Below are 19,918 nucleotides of genomic sequence, written 5' to 3'. Positions count from 1 at the left end.
GAGGGAAGAAGTGTAACAGTGGTTTACTGAGTGTGTAGCCAGAAAGCCTGGTTCAAACCCAGACTGTCAGTAACTAGCTTGGAAACTTTGAGGCAGAAAGTCTGCTAAATCTCTTATCTGTAACAGAATGTACCCCCTGGAGTTAGGGTGAAGATCAAGTGAGGTAAAGCAGGAATGCCTGGCTGTAAGTGCTTGAAATATGTTCCATCATCATCATCATCATAACAGCCACCACCACTGCTGCCACCACCCCAGGACCCCAGGAAATCAGCAATTCTGGGACTAGATCCAATGCTCATGCTTCAAAATCTTATGTTCATTTATTTAATGAACACATATTTGTTATGTTTTTTACTAGCACATAATCATCTTCCCAGAATTCTCTAACCATTTTTGACTCACTTCCTGTATCTTTTCCCCAAAACCATCGATTAAGACAGATTGCAAACACCAAGATAAAAGGAATATTTATTACAACATTTATGGACCTAGCTCCTCCATAAATAAATCTGTACAGAGTTGGAAAGTAAGACCATGGTATATACAGAAGGAAAGAGCACAGTGTTAAGGCTCAGGAATCAGTACAAGTCATCAGGGTCAGCATTCTCCCACTTTCAAGTGCACTAACAAGGCTGCTGGGATTTCCACTGGAGTGTCAACAGCAGTATTCTTGTTGCAGGAACTCTCAGAATTTGGGGGTCCATAACAGGTTCAGCCTATGACCCAGGTCCAAAAGTTCCAGCCTTCTCTGCCACCTCCAGAGCTAGCTTCAGGTTCTGGTCAAAGAGCTCACACCTAAGCCGGGCCCAGAGTGAGGAAAAAAAGTGTGAGGCCTGAGGCTTTCTCCCCACTTAAGCCAGGGGAAACTGCTTGAAGAACATATATCATGGAAGGCCGAGGTGGGCGGATCAGCTGAGGTCAGGACTTTGAGACTAGCCTAGCCTGGCCAATACGGTGAAAACCTGTCTCTACTAAAAATACAAAAATTAGCCGGGCATGGTGGCAGGTGCCTGTAATCCCAGCTACTCCAGAGGCTGAGACAAAAGAATAGCCTGAACCCGGAAGGCAAAGGTTGCGGTGAGCCGTGATGGCACCATTGCATTCCAGCCTGGGTGGTTAAGAGTGAAACTCAGTCTCAAACAAACAAACAAACAAACAAACCCACAAACAAACAAACAAAAATGACATAAACACCAAGGAAAGTCTGTTTTCTCTAGTCACCCAGGCTGGAATCAGTGGCACAATCTCAGCTCACTGCAACCTCTGCCTCCCAGATTGAAGCGATTCTCTTGCCTCAGCCTCCTGAGTAGCTGGGATTGCAGGTGCACACGACCACACCCGGCTAATTTTTGTATTTTCAGTATTTTTAGCAGAGATGGGGTTTCACCATGTTGACCAGGCTGGTCTTAAACTCCTGACCTCAAGTGATCTGCCCGCCTCAGCCTGCCAAAGTGCTGGGATTACAGGCGTGAGCCACTGCACCCAGCTACTGTTGTCTTATTTATTTAGAGACACGGTCTTGTTCTGTTGCCCAGGCTGGAATGCAGTGGCACGAGCATGGTTCACTGCTGCCTTGACCTTCCAGGTTTAAGCAATCCTCCCGCCTCAGCTTCCTTAATAGCTGGCACTACAGGTGTCCGCCACCACACCAGGCTAATTTTTTTTTTTTGTAAAGATGGGGTTCTATGTTGTCCAGGCTGATCTCAAACTCCTGGGCTGAAGTGATCCTACCCTCTCCGTCTTCGAAAGTGCTGAGATTACACACGTGAGCCAACGGCCTGTCCTTTTGTCTTACTTAAAAGTAATACTCGGCCAGGCGCAGTGGCTCACGCCTGTAATCCCAGCACTGTGGGAGGCCAAGGCGGGTGGATCACCTGAGGCTGGGAGTTTGAGACCAGCCTGACCAACGTGGTGAAACCTTGTCTTTACTAAAAATATGAAATTAGCAGCAGGCGTGGTGGCACATGCATGTAATCCCAGCTACTCAGGAGGCTGAGCCAGGAGAATCGCTTCAACCCGGGAGGCAGAGGTTACAGCGAGCCAAGATCGCACCATTGCACTCCAGCCTGGGCAACAAGAGTGAAACTCTGTCTCAAAAACAAACAAAAAAAGTAATACTCTACTATGCTTCAACTAACTTTGGACAGAGCAAACAGGGAGGGGCAAGGAGGCTTTAAACAGTATCTGGGAAGTGGGGCCACTTACCTGATGGGCATTTCTAAGGAATAGAATGGATTCTTGAGGGCAAAGTCTGAGTAAATCTCATAAATCTTTCGGAGAAGAGAATCTATTCCAGCTTGCCTAGGATCTGCTAGAACCACAAACTTGATCCCTGGAGAGAGACCAAGAATGGTTACCAAAGTGTAGACACTGGAGCAAATAGTGTCATCCTGTATTTGTACAGCACTTTCAATTTTGCAAAACACTTTTATAAGCCTATTTTAATTTTATTCTTTTTACCACATAATGCAGGAAAGGCAAGACTTTGAATCTACCGATGAGACCAGAGAAGTGAAGTAACTTTATTATGTCACCCACCTGATTAAGACCAGGCTTTGAGTTCTAGCTCTGCCACTTACTAACAGTTTTGGAGTCCCTCAGCAGAAACATTGCCAGGCAGGGGACAAACTCAGGCAGTTTTCAATAAATAAAGGGGGTGAAGCAATGACACTTGCAATCCAAAGGTCATCTCCATTTGGCTTTCAAATTTCATTTTGGAAAAACACTTAACACCTTCCAAAGTACACGCAACAGGAAATAGCATTAAGGTGAGTTTTATCTGAACACAAGATAACCTGTGCTGAACATGCTGGGTGGCATGGACAAAATCAGTTTCAGATTAAATATTGGTTTTGTATTCACAAAACAAACAAACAAACAGATGTGTCTATAAAATTGTGCCAGGAAGGCCGGGCGCGGTGGCTCATGCCTGTAATCCCAGCACTGTGGGAGGCAGAGGCAGGTGGATCACCTGAGGTCAGGAGTTCGAGACCAGCCTGGCCAACATGGTGAAACCCCATCTCTCCTAAAAAATACAAAAATTAGCTGGGTGTGTGGCGGATGCCTGTAATCCCAGCTACTCAGGAGGCTGAGGCAGGAGAATTGCTTGAACCCGGGTAGTGGAGGCTGCAGTGAGCCAACATCACGCCACTGCACTCTAGCCTGGGTGACAGAGCAATACTCCATCTCAAAACAAGACAAAACAAACCCCACAAAAAATTAGCTGGGTGTGGTGGCGGGCATCTGTAGTCTCAGCTACTTGGGAGGCTGAGGCAGGAGAATTGCTTGAACCCAGGAGGTGGGCTGCAGTGAGCCAAGATCATGCCACTGCACTCCAGCCTGAGTGGCAGAGTGAAACTCCATCTCAAAAAAAAAAAAAAAAAAGAACTGTGGGCCGGGTGCAGTGGCTCACGCCTGTAATCCCAACACTTTGGGAGGCGGGCAATCACCTGCGGTCGGGAGTTTGAGACCACCATGACCAATATGGAGAAACACCATCTCTAATAAAAACAGAAAAATTAGCCGGGTGTGGTGACACATGCCTGTAATCCCAGCTATTTGGGAGCCTGAGGCAGGAGAATCGCTTGAACCCAGGGGGCGGATCATGCCACTGCATTCCAGCCTGGGCAACAAGAGTGAAACATTTAAAAAAAAAAAAAGAATTGTGCCAGGAAAAGCACACCCCCTCTTCTTGCTTACCAAAGGTGTCTTTGGTCAACCCCCTCCTCCCACCTTCTCCACCACACTCCTCTGGCCCACCTGGAGATGCAAACTTATCAGTGTCTCTTCCCCACCTTCTCCATCACACTCCTCTGGCCTCCGTGGAGATGCATACCTGTCAGTGTCTGGTAGCAGTGCAATTTGAATGTGTCTGTCTCCAGCATCTCAATGCCTGAGCTTCCCTGTTCAGGAGACAGCTGGGAGCCGATGGCAAAGAGCCTATATGTAAAGGAGGCAAAGTTGCTCTAAGGAAGGAGTGCTTCTCAAACTTCCACTGAAGTGTCCCTATTTGCTGAGGAGTTCACATTACAGCCGGGGACAGTCAGGAGAAGTAGTGTGAACTGTCTGGCAGTAGTGTCAAAATTTCTAAGTTCATTTAAATTCTGTGAATATTTTACATTCATACTTTGTTACAAGACATTTTACATCTAAAACTTTGGGTAAAATGAATACTCTAGGAATATGTGCCACACTTACTAAGCTTGTGTTTAAGCAAAGGCTGGCACATCTGATACCACAATTGAGAGCAGAAAAAGATTTTTAAAGGTCATTTAGTTAAACTGGCTTTCTTTAAATATGAAGAAACTAAGGTTCAGAGAAGAGAAGTTGACTTTAAGTAAGATGACACCTCGGCCGGGCGCGGTGGCTCACTCCTGTAATCCCAGCACTTTGGGAAGCCGAGGCAGGTGGATCACCTGAGGTCAGGAGTTTGAGACCAGCCTGGCCAACATGGCAAAACCCCTCTCTACTAAAAATACAAAAATTAGCTGGTCGTGGTGGCACGCGCCTGTAATCCCAGCTACTCGGGAGGCTGAGGCAGGAGAATCGCTTGAACCTGGGAGGCAGAGGCTGCAGTGAGCCGAGATCCCGCCACTGCACTCCAGCCTGGGTAACTCCGCGGCCCCTCCCCACCCAGCAAAAAAAGATGACACCACTGCCATTATTACCTAAAATCTAGATCTGGATCGGTTGCGTTTTTCATAACACCAGAACGACGATTTAAGAAAAGGTAGACAAATTACAAGCGCTGCCGTTCAGGAGACGGGGGACTTACGAGTGGAACATGGAGGCCAGCATGAGCTTCTCATTAGAAGTGAGGCGGGGCCGGCCAAATCGAATGGACACCGGGTAATTAGCAGGGTTACCCAGATACTCCAGCACCTCTTTCCCGTCGGCCGTGTACCTGCCATTCACGTCCATGCCATTGATGGCCAGCACTGCATGACCCACTGCAGAGGTGAAGCTAACGGTCAGCGAAGCTGCAGCCCCGGGATTCCGCCGAGGGTACAAGGGACCCCACACCACCCCTTTTCCCCCAACCCCGCACCTACAACCAGCCCACTTCTACAGCACTGGGGCCCTCCCACCCCCGCACCCGCCACGGGCCCGAGCCTAGCCCACCTCGGATGCCGTCCCGCTGGCCGAAAGCAACCAACACACGCTCATCGTGTAGCTTGAGCAGCAGATCCAGCGGGTAACTGAAAGTTTTCTCAGCCTCAGCCCGTGGCGCGTAGCTGTCCAACTGGTAAATCAAGCCGCCAGCTTTGTTCACCACATACACACTAAAAATCGCCATCGCTGCCGCTGCCGCTCGGAAACTGGTATTCAGCCTCTACCCGACGGCCCCTCCCCGGAACCGCATCACAGCACTTGCCGCCGGCCCCACCCCAGCCACCTCCTCCTCCTTCTTCTCCTCCTCCTCCCGCGCCCTGCATGCAGCTACCTGCGGTACGTGCGCACTGGGAGCTACACGCTTGGGCATAAGTAGTGCCGGAAAGTTAGCTGCCGAGACCTGGTGGATTGCTTTTCGTTTATCAGTGCAGGAAAACAGTGCTATAGTACTGCGTCACAACTAGCGCAGACTCCGGCAGTATTTACGCGGTGCGGCTTGGAAACTAGAATCCGCTTCCTGTCTTCCGCCTCAGGCTAGAGGGCGAGCGCTTCGCCGTGGGACTTCCTCTGCCTGGCTCCGCCTCTTGCCCCGGAAGTACTCACAGAGGACGGTGGTTTTTGGGCCCGTTTCTGAGCAGCGCTTCCTTTTAGTCCGACATCTTGGCGAGGCTGTGGTGTCTGTTGCTACTCTCCGAGCTTCGCAATGGTAAGCTTCAGGGATGTGAAGTCGCCGGGGTTCTTGGGTTTGAGGACTCAGTGGGGAGAGCCTTCGGCGGGAGCGCTCCTTGGCCTGCCGGCCTCGGTTGCAGGGCGGGCGCGGTTATTGCTTCGCCCATGTGCTGTGGTGGTGGAGTTTGCGGGGGCTGGGGGCGCAGTATTAGGGGACTTTGGCGCTATTTGAGGATCTGGTTGCATTCCCGCTGCCCTCCTACAGCCGCCCAAGGACGACAAGAAGAAGAAGGACGCTGGAAAGTCGGCCAAGAAAGACAAAGACCCAGTGAACAAATCCGGGGGCAAGGCCAAAAAGAAGGTAGAAATAAGATCTTTCTGAGAGAGACTAGGGGTAACCCTCTCGTAACCTTCTAGTAATATGTAACTTGTATAGTAAGTGGTTTTTCAGGTGTAGATTTCTAGAGTCAAAATGTGAGAGTTTATCTTCCCGTCACCACTCGTTCTTTTTCCCATTAGGATCATGAAATTGAGTCTGTTGTGCGAAGTGTCTGCCGCTGTGCCTGCTGTGTTATTTTTAACTGATCTAGTGGGGCTCGGCCCCTGTTCTGAAGGCCAAAAACGTGTCGGCGTTTTTGTTTTTTTTTTTAGTAATGTGTAATTTATCTTTGATAACGGTGGAACAGATTTCTCTGACGCAGATTACTCGAGAGGGAAAGGGTGCTTCTGCCAGAAATACTAACTTGTTTCTGTTTTGTTTTGGTGAGCAGAAGTGGTCCAAAGGCAAAGTTCGGGACAAGCTCAATAACTTAGTCTTGTTTGACAAAGCTACCTATGACAAACTCTGTAAGGAAGTTCCCAACTATAAACTTATAACCCCAGCTGTGGTCTCTGAGAGACTGAAGATTCGAGGCTCCCTGGCCAGGGCAGCCCTTCAGGAGCTCCTTAGTAAAGGTGAGGGGTGTATCCTACATGTGTGTTTTTGTAGGTTAAATTGTCTTGACCATGTTAAGCATCTTCAGTGGTTTTGCTGGAAAAGCAGAATTAAAAAAAAAAAAAAAAAAAAAGCATGGCTTGACCATTGGCTGTTAGTAATGTAATTCTGACGTCTTACTCCTGAGATGAATTCTCAGGGTTCTTAGCCACTTCTGTGCCGTGGACCCTGTGGCAGTTTAGTGAAGCCCAAGGATCTTTTATGTTTCAAGTAAATGGATGCATAGAATTACAGGGACAACCATTTTTGAAATAATTAGGTTACTATTTTGAAACAACTTTGAAAATGTTTAAAACCTTTATGGTAAATATTTTGTTGATGTATTAAATTTTAAAACCAGAAATTTAGTACGGTCTATTCAGTAGTATGGTCTGATTACCATAATTCCACAATAATAAGGCTCAGCTAACTATAGTGACTGAACGTCTGTAATTCTAGCACTTTGGGAGGCCAAGGTGGGTGAATCACCGGAGGTCAGGAGTTAAAGACCAGCCTGGCCAATATGGTGAAAACCTGCTCTATTGAAAGTTAGCTGGACGTGGGGGCACACGTCTGTAATCCCAGCTACTCAGGATGCTGAGGCATGAGGATCCCTTGAACCCAGGAGATGGAGGTGGCAGTGAGCCGAGATGACACCACTGCACTCCAGCCTTAGTGACAGAGCAAAAGACTGTCTCAGAAAGGGGGGCGGGGTGGAAGATAATGGGCCCCTAATTTAAAGGAAAAGTAAGGATAGATGATCGTTAAAAGCTAGGATTCTCTGTTACCGAACGTCAGATTAAGCAATTCTGGAGCCAGGTGGGTGGTACCCTTGTATTTCTAGCTACTTGGGAGGCCAAAGCAGGAGGATCATTTGAGCCAAGGAATTTTAAGACCATTCTGGGCACCTCTGAGAGAACTCTGTCGTTTTGTTTTCCTTTTCTTTAAATAGAGATGCGGTTTTGCCATGTTGCCCAGGCTGGTCTCCTGGGCTTAAGAGATCCACTTGTCCAAAGTGCTGGGATTACAGGCATGAGCCACTGCACCCGGCCAAAACAAACCTTACTAGAGTCTCACTCTGTTGCCCAGGTTGGAGTGCGGAGGGGCAGTCTTGGCTCAGTGCAACCACCAATTCCTGGGTTCAGGTGGTCCTCACACCTCAGCTTCCCAAGTAGCTGGGATTACAAGCATGTGCCACCATGCCCAGCTAATTTTTGTATTTTTGGTAGAGATGGGGTTTCACCATGTTGGCCAGGCTGGTGTGCAACTCCTTACCTCAAGCTATCTGCCCGCCTCCACCTCCCAAAGCAGTGGGATTATAAGCATGAGCCACTGCGCCCAGCCAAAAACCTTACTAGTTTCTATTGTAGCATCTATTAAGCATCTCATCGTGCTATTCTCTCCCCCTAGGACTTATCAAACTGGTTTCAAAGCACAGAGCTCAAGTAATTTACACCAGAAATACCAAGGGTGGAGATGCTCCAGCTGCTGGTGAAGATGCATGAATAGGTGGGTAGGAATGTGTGGGCTCATGGTGTAGGAGGTAGATACAAAGCTTTATGGTTCTGATTCTTTTAATTTTTTTTTACAGGTCCAACCAGCTGTACATTTGGAAAAATAAAACTTTATTAAATCAAATCAATGAGTATGTCTGTTTCCTAAGAAAGACAATGATAAAGAATTTGGTGGAAAGTATAATAGGGGTTTGTTGACTTTGCTTTTAGCCTCATGGTAGTTGGTAGAGAGCATGATTAGCTTTTTTCTGTATGTGACTGCTTCTTCATTGCTGCAGCTTCAGTTTTGAATTGATGTCTGAAAGGAAATAAAGGGTTAACACGATGATGAAGGGTGACATCTCCAAAAAGGAGGTTGGATGGGTAGGTTGGAGACCCGGCACTGAACACACATACCTGGACTGCCAGCGGCGTCCATTATTCCAGACGCGGCCAAAAGAGGGCAGCCAGCCTGCACTGGTCCTGGAGCTGTGATCAAAGTTGGCCCCAACTCGGTCTGGGGGGAGTTTTTTCAACTTCTGTTTTTCCTCTGTGCAATGATAGGGAAACTTTTTTATTTTTCTTTATTGAAGAATATAGAGATGGGGTCTCACTATGTTGTCCAGGATGTTTTCAAACTTCTGGGCTCAAGTGACCCTCCCACCTCAGCCTCCAAAAATGCTAGGATTACAGCCATGAGCCACCACACACAGGCAAGGAAACCATTTTTGAGTGTGAAGATTTAGACGATCCTCTCTTGAATTAGTTTACTTACTTTCTTTAAGAAATTCTTCATAGGATGGTCCTATTTCTTGGTTCCCAGCAATGTATTCTTCATCTTGGATCATCCAGGGAGGTGTGGCACCTGAAAAAAAAAATTAAGGCTTTTTTTTTTTTTTTTTTAAGTCTTCAGGCTATTGTGAAACATGTCCTAGCTGTTAGCTTACCTCTCCTCATTAAGAGCTAGAAATGTCTAAAAGAAATGCCCAGGAATTTCTCATTAAGAGCTAGAAATGCCCAGGAATTCTGGAGCTTTAGAAGGCCCTAGGCTAATTTAAAGCAACATACCCCATATGTGATAGTCATTTTAAAATGGCTTTGAGGCATAACTGACATAAACGATACACACTTAAATTTGGTGACTTTTGAGCGAAGCCATTACAATCTAGACCCCAAACATCCCCCTGTAAGTATCACTGCCCCCATTAAAATATTTTCCTGTCCAGGCAATCAGTGATCTTTCAGTTGCTTTATTGGTTTGTATTTTTTAGGATTTTCTGTGTGTGGACATTGAGGTGGGGTCTGGCTTTTTGTTTTTTTGAGAGGAGTCTCGCTCTAATCCAGGCTGGACACAATCTCAGCTCACTGCAACCTCCGCCTCCCGGGTCTCGGTTCAAACAATTCTGCCTCAGCCTCCCAAGTAGCTGGGATTACAGGCGCGCGCCGCAATGCCCAGCTAATTTTTGAATTTTTAGTAGAGATGGGGTTTCACCATGTTGGCCAGACTGGTCTTGAACTCCTGACCTCGTGATCCGCCTGCCTTGGCCTCCCAAAGTGCTGGGATTACAGGCATGAGCCACCACGCCGGCCAGGTCTGGACTTCTGAGATTCATCTGTGTCATACGTATCAATAATTCTGTCTTCATCCTGGAATACTATTCCATTGTTAATCCATTTGCCTGTTGATAGACATCTGAATTGTTTCCAATTTGGAGCTGCTACAAGTGAAGCTGTTCTGAAGATTTGTGTACAAGTCTATGTAGACAGGCTTTCTTTTCTCTAGTTAGGGGTGGAACGGTTGGATAATATGGTAGGTGTATCCCGAACTGTTTTCCAAAGTGACTGTACCAGTTTACGTTCTAAGAGCAGTGTATGAGGGTTTGGTTTTTCTACATTGCCAAACACTTGGCATGATCAGTCTTTAATTTCTGCCATTCCAATACATATATAGTGGTATTTCACTGTGGTTTTAATTTGCATTTCTCTAATGACTAATGTTGAACATTATTCTTTTATTGGGTTGTTTCCTTATCAAGTTGACAGTTCTTCATATATTCTGGATATACGGCTTTTACCAGATACATATGCTTTATCTTGGCCAACTTTATTTAAAAAAAAAAAAAAAGTCTGGGCACAGTGGCTCACACCTGTAATCCCAGCACTTTGGGAGGCCCAGATGGGCGGATCATGAGGTCAGGAGATCGAGGCCAACATGGTGAAACCCCATCTCTACTAAAAATATAAAAATTAGCTGGGTGTGGTGGTGCACACCTGTAACCCCAGCTACTTGGGAGGCTGAGGCAGAAGAATCACTTGAACCTGAGAGGCAGAGGTTGCAGCGAGCTGAGATTGCGCCACTGCACTCCAGCCTGGCGACAGAACAAGACTCCATCTCAAAAAAAAAAAAAAAAAATCTCCCAGGGTTTTAAAAACACTGCCCTGGACCTTACCTGAGTGGATGTTACCAACTCCTGGTATATCCTGTAGTTGGAAATGGGAAAAAAAGTGCTAGTTAAAGTCTAGGCATGATTAAAAAAAAAAAATCCTAGAAACGATAGACAAAGCACACTTTAAAAGAGGTGGGTGTGACTGCTGCCACAATGCTAATTCTGCACCCCAGCTGATGTTAAACTTTGAAAGCACAGTAAGTCACTCTATGACAGCCCTGTCCTCAGGAAGCTCACAGTCATAACAGTGGAGATGTCTGTAAGTAGAGTGGCTGTTACATGCCAGGGGAGCAAAACCTTGCCCTCACAGCATACACATAATTGGGGAAGAGCATTAAGCACAAGTTACATAAATTACATTTGCAACTTTACATGGTGCTACATCCACTTGAAATAGAGATAACCTGTTCAGATAAGCCTTTTATGAAAAAGTGACATTTGAGCTAACAGTTGAAGGTAAACTTTAGGTGATGAGGGAAGGAAAGCATGTTTTAGACAATGGCAACTGTAAAAGCCCGAAGCAACACAATACAGCTGAAGTGTAGAGTAAAATCATAAGTGGTACAATGATTTTCTGTTTGTGAGGCAGGATTGAAGGGGGAGTAGAAATTGCCCAAAGGCTGAATGGAGGCAGACAGGTTAAAACTGATCGCTTGTTGACAGGATATGGGAGATGGAAAAGGAAAGGATCTGCATCTAGTGATTGGAAATACAGGAGTGGTGGGGGTTAGTTTCAGATGCCTGTGGGATATTTAATGTCCTGTGTTGAGTTGGAACTGTGAGTTCTACAGAGGACAAGATTTAGGAGTTGGCACTCCTAAGTGTCAATACATGTGAATAGGATCGCTTTGGAGAGTGAGAAGAGGTCTGAGAACACTACTAGGGAACAGTGAAGGAAGAAGGAAAAGCCTGCAGTGGAGGCAGCAGTGGCTTGAATAGGTAGAAAATCAGGAGAAAGGGGTCCTGAGACCTGAGGGACCATTGGCCCTCTTCTGGCTTGCTTATCCTTTGTACCTGATGGCCAATGAATGTCAGAGATGGTCCTGTCTCCATCCAGTCAAGCTCTGGAGCTGGTGGCAGGTCCAAATTTGAGGGCTGCTGTAAGCTGGAAGCTACTTGGCTGAAAAACATGAGCCAGGCTGCCAGATGAGGTCCTTGAGCCATGAGGGTGGTAAAGATTAGATCTGTTTCCATTTCCCAGCCAAAAGGTTGCAGAATGTTCTAAGATGTCAAATTCCCAACAAGAGATTCCCTAATAGTCTTACCTGTTCATCCCTTTCCAGCTTCTAGGTGCTGAAGAGCCCTCTTCTGGGTCTGGCACTGCCTGAGGCTGAGTTTGATTCAGGAAAAATAAATGTGTCTGGGATGCTTAAGAGCCTGCCTAGGCCATGCCTCCACCCTCCAGACCCCAGTATCACAGGAAGGAAACAAATTAGCATATGGAAGGTACTGCCCATCTTTTACAGACTCTTCCCTCCCTCCCTCCCAGTCCTGTCCACATATTCACTGACTAGGCCTGCCCCCTGGCACACAGGTAAGGGAATTCAAGCCAAGCAGATGAGAATGCAGTCAGAGTTCTCTTAGAAGCACTGGTTCATGGCCGGGCACAGTGGCTCATGCCTGTAATCCCAGCAGGCTGAGGCGGGTGGATCACCTGAGGTCAGGAGTTCAAGACCAGCCTGGCCAACATGGTGAAACACCATCTCTATTAAAAATATAAAAATTAGCCAGGCGTGGTGGCGGCACCTGTAATCCCAGCTACTCGGGAGCCTGAGGCAGGAGAATCGCTTGAACCTGAACCTGGGAGGTGGAGGTTGCAGTGAGCCGAGATCGTGCCACTGCACTCCAGCCTGGGTGACACAGTGAAACTCTGTCTCCAAAAAAAAAAAGAAGAAGAAGCACTAGTCCATGAAATGCTGGACCTGGGAATGCCAGGGATCAGTGGATTTGGATACTGGTCTGGATCCTCCGAGGGAAACCAACCTCTAAGACAGACCGAACCACCTCCTGTCGGCTCTGCTCCACCTCACGGATCTGAGCTGCCATCTGTGGGAGAGAGGCTGCTTAGACAGGTACAGGATCATGGGGGCCAGTTTCTTCAGAGGCCTTTCCTTTAACTTGGGCCCTCCACCCCCAGGCGTGGACCAGTACTGGTCTGTGGCCTGTCAGGAAGCAGGCTGCAACAGCACTGCCGCCTGAGCTCCTGTCAGATCAGTGGTGGTGTTACATTCTCATAGGAGCACAAACACTATTGTGAACTGGGCATGCAAGGTATCTAGGTTGCGTGCTCCTTATGAGAATCTAATGCCTGATGATCTGAGGTGGAGCAGTCTCATTCTGAAACCATCCCCTGCCTGGGTCCATCTGTGGAAAAACCGTCTTCCACGAAACCAGCCCCTGGTGCAAAAAGGGTGAGGGACTGCTACTTTAACTTACCTCCTTGATCACTTCATCCTCCTTTTCTTCATAGGAATCCAAACCTTTCACCATGGATTTCTTGAATCTAAAAAGAAAAGGGGCAAAACCGCCCAGAACCCATTCCCCACCAGTTAAAACGAAAAGCTCCTCAGTAGATATTTTTTTAATTTTGAGAAATTTCAAATTCAGAAACAAAACAGTATAGTAAGCACCTATGTACCTCTCACCCAGAGTCCTGGTAAACATTTTGCCATACTGGCTCCACTTCTTTTGTACAGACACATGTCCTTTTTGCCAAAACAAATATAGGTTTATACGTCAAACCCTATTTTCAACACACATCTCCCAAGAGGAGGAACATTCTATACAACCATGATACCATTACCACATTAAAAAAATTCTTCCTTTTAGTGTTCAAATATTTGGCTGGTTAGTATAGACATGGTTTATATGTCTTCAGACTTGAGTGTAGGCATACAGGCTATATTCACATTTCCCTCGTCTCAAAAACGTGCATTATGCCTTCTCTCACCTCCAATCCCAAAGTCCAACAAAAGATCACATGGAATTCAGCTATTAGGTCTCTAGTCTTCCCCTAGTCTGGAACAGTCTTACTGTTTCCATTACTTCACATCCTCAGAAGAATCCAGGCCAAATCTTGCATACTGTCCTAAATTTCTTTGTCTTTTTTTTGAGACAGGTTCGCTCTGTTGCCTAGGCTGGAGTGCAGTGGCACAACCTCAGCTCGCTGCAACCTCTGCTCAAGAGGCTCCCAGGCTCAAGAGATCCTCCTGCCTTAGCTTCCTGAGTAGGTGGGACTACAGGACTGCACCACTATGCCTGGCTAATTTTTGTGTTTTTTGTAGAAACAGGGTTTTGCCATGTCACCCATGCTGGTCTCGAACTCCTGGGCTCAAGCAATTCTCCTGCCTTCGCCTCCCAAAGAACTGGGATTACAGGCATCAGCCACTATGCCTGGCCTTAAATCAGTAATTTGTACTGTCACCTCCCTATTCAAATGCCTCCATTCCTTACTTGTATCTTCCTTTTGCCATAGTGAAAACCCTGGTTCTCAAAACCCTGGTTCTCAACACAAAGTTTCAGTATAATACCAATACCACTATCAACAGTGTTCCCTGAGAGCCTTGAATATATCCAAGGAGACAATGGCTTGAGCCACACCTTACCGAAGTGTGGCTGAAAGGCTTGTTTAATCCTCCTGGAACACGAGGATGGGAGGTCTGCCAGAAGCTGCTATGAGGCCATCTCCCACTTCCCTCCCCATCTCCCCTAGGAGGTTGTCATCAAATGGTTTCTCATCAACTCCCAGGTTCTGATGAGGTATGGGGCTTTCTGTCCCACCCCTCTCAGATTAAAATTGCAGAATATTAAGCCACTTAGTTTTAAAAAATCATTTAAGCCAGGCGTGGTGTGGCCCACGCCTGTAATCCCAGCACTTTGGGAGGCCGAGACGGGTGGATCAAGAGGCCAGGAGTTCAAGACCAGCCTGGCCAACATAGTGGAACCCTGTCTCTACAAAAATACAAAAAATTAGCCAGATGTGGTGACAGGTGCCTGTAATCCCAGCTACTTGGGAGGCTGAGACAGGAGAATTGCTTGAACCTCGGAGGTGGAGGTTGTAGTGAGCCGAGATCGGGCCACTGCACTCCAGGCCAGTGACAGAGCAAGACTCTGTCTCAAAAATAATAAGTTGTAGGGAAAAGAAAGAGAGATCAGACTGTCACTGTGTCTATGTAGGAAGGAAAGACATAAGAGACTCCATTTTGAAAAAGACCTGTACTTTAAACAGTTGCTTTGCTGAGATGTTGTTGATTTGTAGCTTTGACCCAGCCACTTTGACCCAACTTGGAGCTCACAAAAACATGTGTTGTATAAAATCAAGGTTTAAGGGACCTAGGGCTGTGTAGGACGTGCCTTGTTAACAAAATACTTACAAGCAGTACATCTGGTAAAGGTCATTGCCATTCTCTAGTCTCAATAAACCAGGGGCACAATGCACTGTGGAAAGCCACAGGGACCTCTGCCCTTGAAAGTGGGGTATTGTCCAAGGTTTCTCCCCATGTGATAGTCTGAAATATGGCCTCGTGGGATGAGAAAGACCTGACTGTCCCCCAGCCCGACACCCGTAAAGGGTCTGTGCTGAGGTGGATTAGTAAAAGAGGAAAGCCTCTTGCAGGTGAGATGGAGGAAGGCCACTATCTCCTGCTTGCCCCTGGGAACTGAATGTCTCGGTGTAAAACCCGACTGTACATTTGTTCAACTCTGAGATGGGAGAAAAGCTGCCCTGTGGCGGGAGGCGAGACATGTTTACAGTAATACTGCCTTGTAGTCTTTACTCCACTGAGATGTTTGGGTGGAGAGGAACATAAGTCTGGCCTACATGCACGTCTAGGCATAGTACTTTCCCTTGAACTTAATCATGATATAGATTCTTTTGCTCACATGTAATTTGTTGACCTTCTCCTTATTATCACCCTGTTGTCCTACTACATTCCTTTTTGCTGAAATAATGAAAAATAATAATCAATAAAAACTGAGGGAACTCAGAGGCTGGTGCCGGTGCAGGTCCTTGGTGTGCTGAGCACCGGTCCCCTGGACCCACTGTTGTTTCTTTATACTTTGTCTCTGTGTCTTATTTCTTTTCTCCGTCTCTCATCCCACCCGACTAGAAATACCCACAGGTGTGGAGGGGCAGGCCACCCCTTCAATAAGTAAAATTTAAAAACAACAAAAAAGCTACTTAGCTACTACAGTCTAGATTTGATTCCCCAGCAACAGAATATCCCACAACTCACACTGGGGTCATCCAGTCCTTTTTGTTTCAGTGTTGTCCTTTTTGGTGTATGAAACAAGGACCTGAGAAGCTGGCTCTTTGGTCTTCCTTTTCTTTTCACTGTCTATGTAAGAAACCATCTAAATCTAAAAGTGCCTCCTATCTTTACCAGTCAAACAACCAAACCTTGGAATTGCCTTGTGTGTGTATGTTTGACAATTTACAAGGTTCAAAAGTAAAAATTAGGCTGGGCACAGTGGCTCATGCCTGTAATCTCAACACTTTGGGATGCCAAAGTGGAAGGACTGCTTGAGCCCAGGAGTTTGAGACCAGCTCAGGCAACATAGCGACCCTGTCTCTACAAAAAATACGGAAATAGCCAGGTGTGATGGTGCACACTTATAGCCCTAGATACTTGGAAGGCTGGGGTGGGAGGATTGCTTGAGCCTGGGAGGTTGAGGCTGTAGTGAGCTGTCATTGTATCATGGCACTCCAGCTTGGACAACAGAGCAAGACTCCATCTCAAAATAAATAAATAAATAAATAAATAAAAAGGCCAGATTAGGTGGTTCACATCTGTAATCCCAGCACTTTGGGAGGCCGAGGTGGGCGGATCATGAGGTCAGGAGTTTGAGACCAGCCTGACCAACATGCTGAAACCCCATCTCTATTGAAAGTACAAAAATGAGCCGGGCATGGTGGCGCGTGCCTGTAATCCCAGCTACTTAGCAGGCTGAGGCAGGAGAATCACTTGAACCTGGGAGGCGGAGGTTGCAGTGAGCCAAGATCATGTCATTGCATTCCAGCCTGGGTGACAGAGCGAGACTCTGTCTCCAAAAAAAAAGAAATGAAAAGAAAACTATATTTAGGTTGCCCGTATCTCCTGGCCACTGGCTGCCACTACAGTTCATTTATCTGGAACCTGGGCTCCTGAAGATGCAGCGCTGGAGCAGAGATGATGTTGACAGGGTGTATTAGTCCATTTTCACACTGTTGATAAAGACATACTCAAGACTGGGTAATTTACAAAGAAAAAGAGGTTTAATAGACTCACACAGTTCCATGTGGCTGGGGAGGCCTTACAATCACAGCAGAAGGTGAAAGGCATGTCTCATGGTGGCAGGCGAGAGAGAATGAAAACCAAGTGAAAGGGGAAACCCCTTATAAAATCATCAGATCATGTGAGACTTATTACCATGAGAACAGCATGGGGGAAAACGCCCCCATGATTCAGTTATCTCCCACTGGGTCCCTCCCACAACGTGGGAATTATGGGAACTACAGTCAAAAAATTTTGGGTGGGGACACAGCTAAACCATATCACAGAGGTTGATGACTGACCCAGTCACATTAGAAATAGGTGGACTAAGCCAGGCGCAGTGGCTCACGCCTGTAATCCCAGCACTTTGGGAGGCCGAGGCGGGTGGATCACGAGGTCAAGAGATCGAGACCATCCTGGCCAACACGGTGAAACCCCGTCTCTACTAAAAATACAAAAATTAGGCCGGGCACGGTGGCTTACGCCTGTAATCCCAGACTTTGGGAGGCCGAGGCAGGCGGATCACGAGGTCAGGAGATCAAGACCATCCTGGCTAACAAGGTGAAACCCCGTCTCTACTAAAAATACAAAAAATTAGCCAGGCATGGTGGCGGGCGCCTGTAATCCCAGCTACTTGGGAGGCTGAGGCAGGAGAATCATTTGAATCCAGGAGGCTGAAGTTGCAGTGGGCTGAGATTGTGCCATTGCACTCCAGCCTGGGCTAAAAGAGCAAAACTCTGTCTCAAAAGAAAAGATAAAATAAAATAGAGTCCAAAACTATTAAAAGTAGGTACTGGCTGTGCAGCAGTTTCTTACAAACTATAAACAGCCTCTTCTAACGTTAGTATTCTCTGTGCCTCATATTTAAGTAGTTGATAACAGTCAACTTTTAGTATTGTTCTTTACTTGCTAAATCCTATCCCCCAACTAAACCTCAAGAACTGTTAACATTTCTGTGTCCAATATAGTACCTAGAATAAGAAGTGCTATGAAAACAGCAGATTCTTCGGAAGTCCCTCCTGAACTTTCCAGTTAATAGAGTAAGCTCCCATACCTGACAAAGATCCAGAGAATTCACTCTTCTACTTCACGTTCAATACCAGTGACTCACCGCGCATAATCCTGGGGAGTGACCACAAACTTCTCTTTCATCTGGACCTCAGCTTTGTTCTCCCACCAGAATTTGTTGGTTGCTTTCTTGTGCTCTGGGCTGAAAATGGAGAGGATAAGTAATCTCAGCTATAGATTATAAAATATTACTCAGATATTAAGCATTAGGTTTGTAATGCAAACTGACATCTGGGTTTCTGCCTGGGGCACGGCTGAGAGAGGAACACTGTTACCATCTCTTCAAAATCTCGTGTCTCTTCTTCCCATAAAATTGTGAGAATCTGAGGGGAGGTTAGGGGCGGTAACCAAGCGGGCTCTCGCAGCCAGACCACCAGCACCACTTGGGACCGTGGCAGCATACGACCCCTACCCTAACAAGGCTGGCAAAACCTGTGAAGTGACTCAATCCATCCTTCTTGATCAAATCACAAAAGCGTCCTTTTTCTCACCCACCCCAAACCCTCCTCCCGTATATGTATGCGTCTGTGCTGGAGCAGGCTCCTAGCTCGGCTCTCACCTGGCCAGATGCTCCAGCAGCCCCCCGTACAGCACCGTCAGGTTTCCATGGCTCAGGTGTTGCCGCACCTCACAGCCGCAGCACAGGCACCAGCAGCATCGCTCGTGTTCGGGCACATAGCGCTCCACCTGAGCGGCGCGGATGGCCTTGCGGGCCGCCTCCACCTGCGGCAGAGAGGCCAAGTAGAACCCCGAGGGGGACCCCCAAATCACACCCGCTCTGGCCTTCACTGACCTGCCCCGCACTCCCATCCCATCTCTAGCCTTGCCTCCGCACCTGGGGCAGGAGCCTCTCCAAAGCCTCCTTCAGCTGCCGCTGGTGCTTGCGGCTGTAAACGTGCCCGCGACCACAGAAGAAAGTCTGGCGGCACAGAGGGCAGCGCTGCGCCGGCGCCATAGCCCGGGTACCCGGTATCACCACCACCAGCGGCCGATCCTACGCCATCCGGCGGCCTCTGACCCCTGACCCCTCGGGGTGGGGCTAACCCGGCGGCTCCCGCGGCCCTCAGCGCCCGGCAGGCGCCACTGCAAGCCCTTCTGCGGCTGCGCAGACTCCTCCCAGGCCTCTAGTCCCGCCCAGGCACCAACATCCCAGAGCTGGGCGGGTTAAAGAGGAGGATGGCGCCGTCCTGCAGATGTGCGGGGACGCGCGCCCGCCGCAACGTGAGGCTCCTAGGCCACACGCAACTCTGAGCATTGGCCAGGACCTGTAGTAGCCAACAGGACACTTAATAACTGATGTATAGGTGCGCACTGTGTGTCCAGAGCTTTGCGTTAACCACCTCACTGTGTCATCTCGCTGAGGTTGTGTGGTTTACTATTACTGTTATTAGCGTATTTTTAAGCGGGAAACCTGAGGCATGAGGAGGTAAGGAGCTTTGAGGAGGGTTGCACGGGTGTTAAGTAGCGTGGTCAGCACCTGATCCCCGTCACTCATCAGTACGGCGGTTGGAGGGGAATGCCTGCTGGAGGGGACCACGAACTAAACTCAATCGCCCCCACAGGGTGTGCTCGCCGTGGTTCCTATAAAGCTGTAAGGGAGGCTACACAGCGTGCAGCGTTGTTGCTGAGGGATCGCACACTTCCCGTAGATTTTGTTGCTAGTTCTGGTGCACTAACCTGGATGGGCTGCTGTCTGTAGGGCCTGCACAGGGTCAGCGCTACAGAATTCAGGCCCGGCGTAGCTACTTCCCCCTTCAGATCTTCACTTCCTGTTGGAACTGTCCTCTAGACTGTAGCCTCTGCCAGAAATAATTCATTTTGAATACCCTTGTAATACCCAATTCCTTGATCTCCTATCATTCCCCTGGCAGGGTCAGTCCTCGACCTTGTCCCCCCAGATTGCTT

At 47.7% G+C, this 19,918-nt stretch overlaps 3 protein-coding genes across 5 annotated transcripts; 1 reads left to right on the top strand and 2 right to left on the bottom strand.

The window, feature by feature from the left end:
• Window positions 1-441: 441 nt before the first annotated feature.
• Window positions 442-5,363, bottom strand: TRAPPC4 (trafficking protein particle complex subunit 4). Of its 3 annotated transcripts, XM_004052247.5 has the most exons (5): window positions 5,122-5,363; window positions 4,775-4,949; window positions 3,836-3,939; window positions 2,206-2,332; window positions 442-795 (listed from the first exon to the last, which is right to left on the bottom strand). In XM_004052247.5, the coding sequence occupies exons 1-5, from the start codon at window positions 5,294-5,296 to the stop codon at window positions 717-719; spliced, it is 660 nt and encodes a 219-aa protein (XP_004052295.1). In that variant the 5' UTR covers window positions 5,297-5,363; the 3' UTR covers window positions 442-716. The 3 variants fall into 3 exon arrangements, with proteins under 3 accessions (XP_004052295.1, XP_030872324.1, XP_055211052.1); XM_031016464.3 differs by lacking the exons at window positions 4,775-4,949; window positions 5,122-5,363 and adding an exon at window positions 4,668-4,772; XM_055355077.2 differs by lacking the exons at window positions 3,836-3,939; window positions 5,122-5,363 and having other exon boundaries at window positions 4,775-4,948.
• A 306-nt stretch (window positions 5,364-5,669) lies between these two features.
• Window positions 5,670-8,392, top strand: RPS25 (ribosomal protein S25). The gene is made up of 5 exons (XM_019036121.2): window positions 5,670-5,818; window positions 6,047-6,142; window positions 6,552-6,735; window positions 8,165-8,263; window positions 8,346-8,392. The coding sequence occupies exons 1-4, from the start codon at window positions 5,816-5,818 to the stop codon at window positions 8,257-8,259; spliced, it is 378 nt and encodes a 125-aa protein (XP_018891666.1). The 5' UTR covers window positions 5,670-5,815; the 3' UTR covers window positions 8,260-8,263; window positions 8,346-8,392.
• CENATAC (centrosomal AT-AC splicing factor) lies at window positions 8,311-19,127 on the bottom strand. Its single transcript, XM_004052251.4, has 11 exons — window positions 18,849-19,127; window positions 18,573-18,736; window positions 18,057-18,155; window positions 13,131-13,197; window positions 12,678-12,740; window positions 11,960-12,024; window positions 11,709-11,814; window positions 10,698-10,728; window positions 9,023-9,112; window positions 8,665-8,797; window positions 8,311-8,566 (listed from the first exon to the last, which is right to left on the bottom strand). The coding sequence occupies exons 1-11, from the start codon at window positions 18,966-18,968 to the stop codon at window positions 8,506-8,508; spliced, it is 999 nt and encodes a 332-aa protein (XP_004052299.2). The 5' UTR covers window positions 18,969-19,127; the 3' UTR covers window positions 8,311-8,505.
• Window positions 19,128-19,918: the final 791 nt, after the last annotated feature.

Source organism: Gorilla gorilla, chromosome 9 (assembly GCF_029281585.2).
Source record: "Gorilla gorilla gorilla isolate KB3781 chromosome 9, NHGRI_mGorGor1-v2.1_pri, whole genome shotgun sequence".
Taxonomy (NCBI): Eukaryota; Metazoa; Chordata; class Mammalia; order Primates; family Hominidae; genus Gorilla; species Gorilla gorilla.
This window is presented reverse-complemented; position numbering and strand designations above follow the sequence as displayed.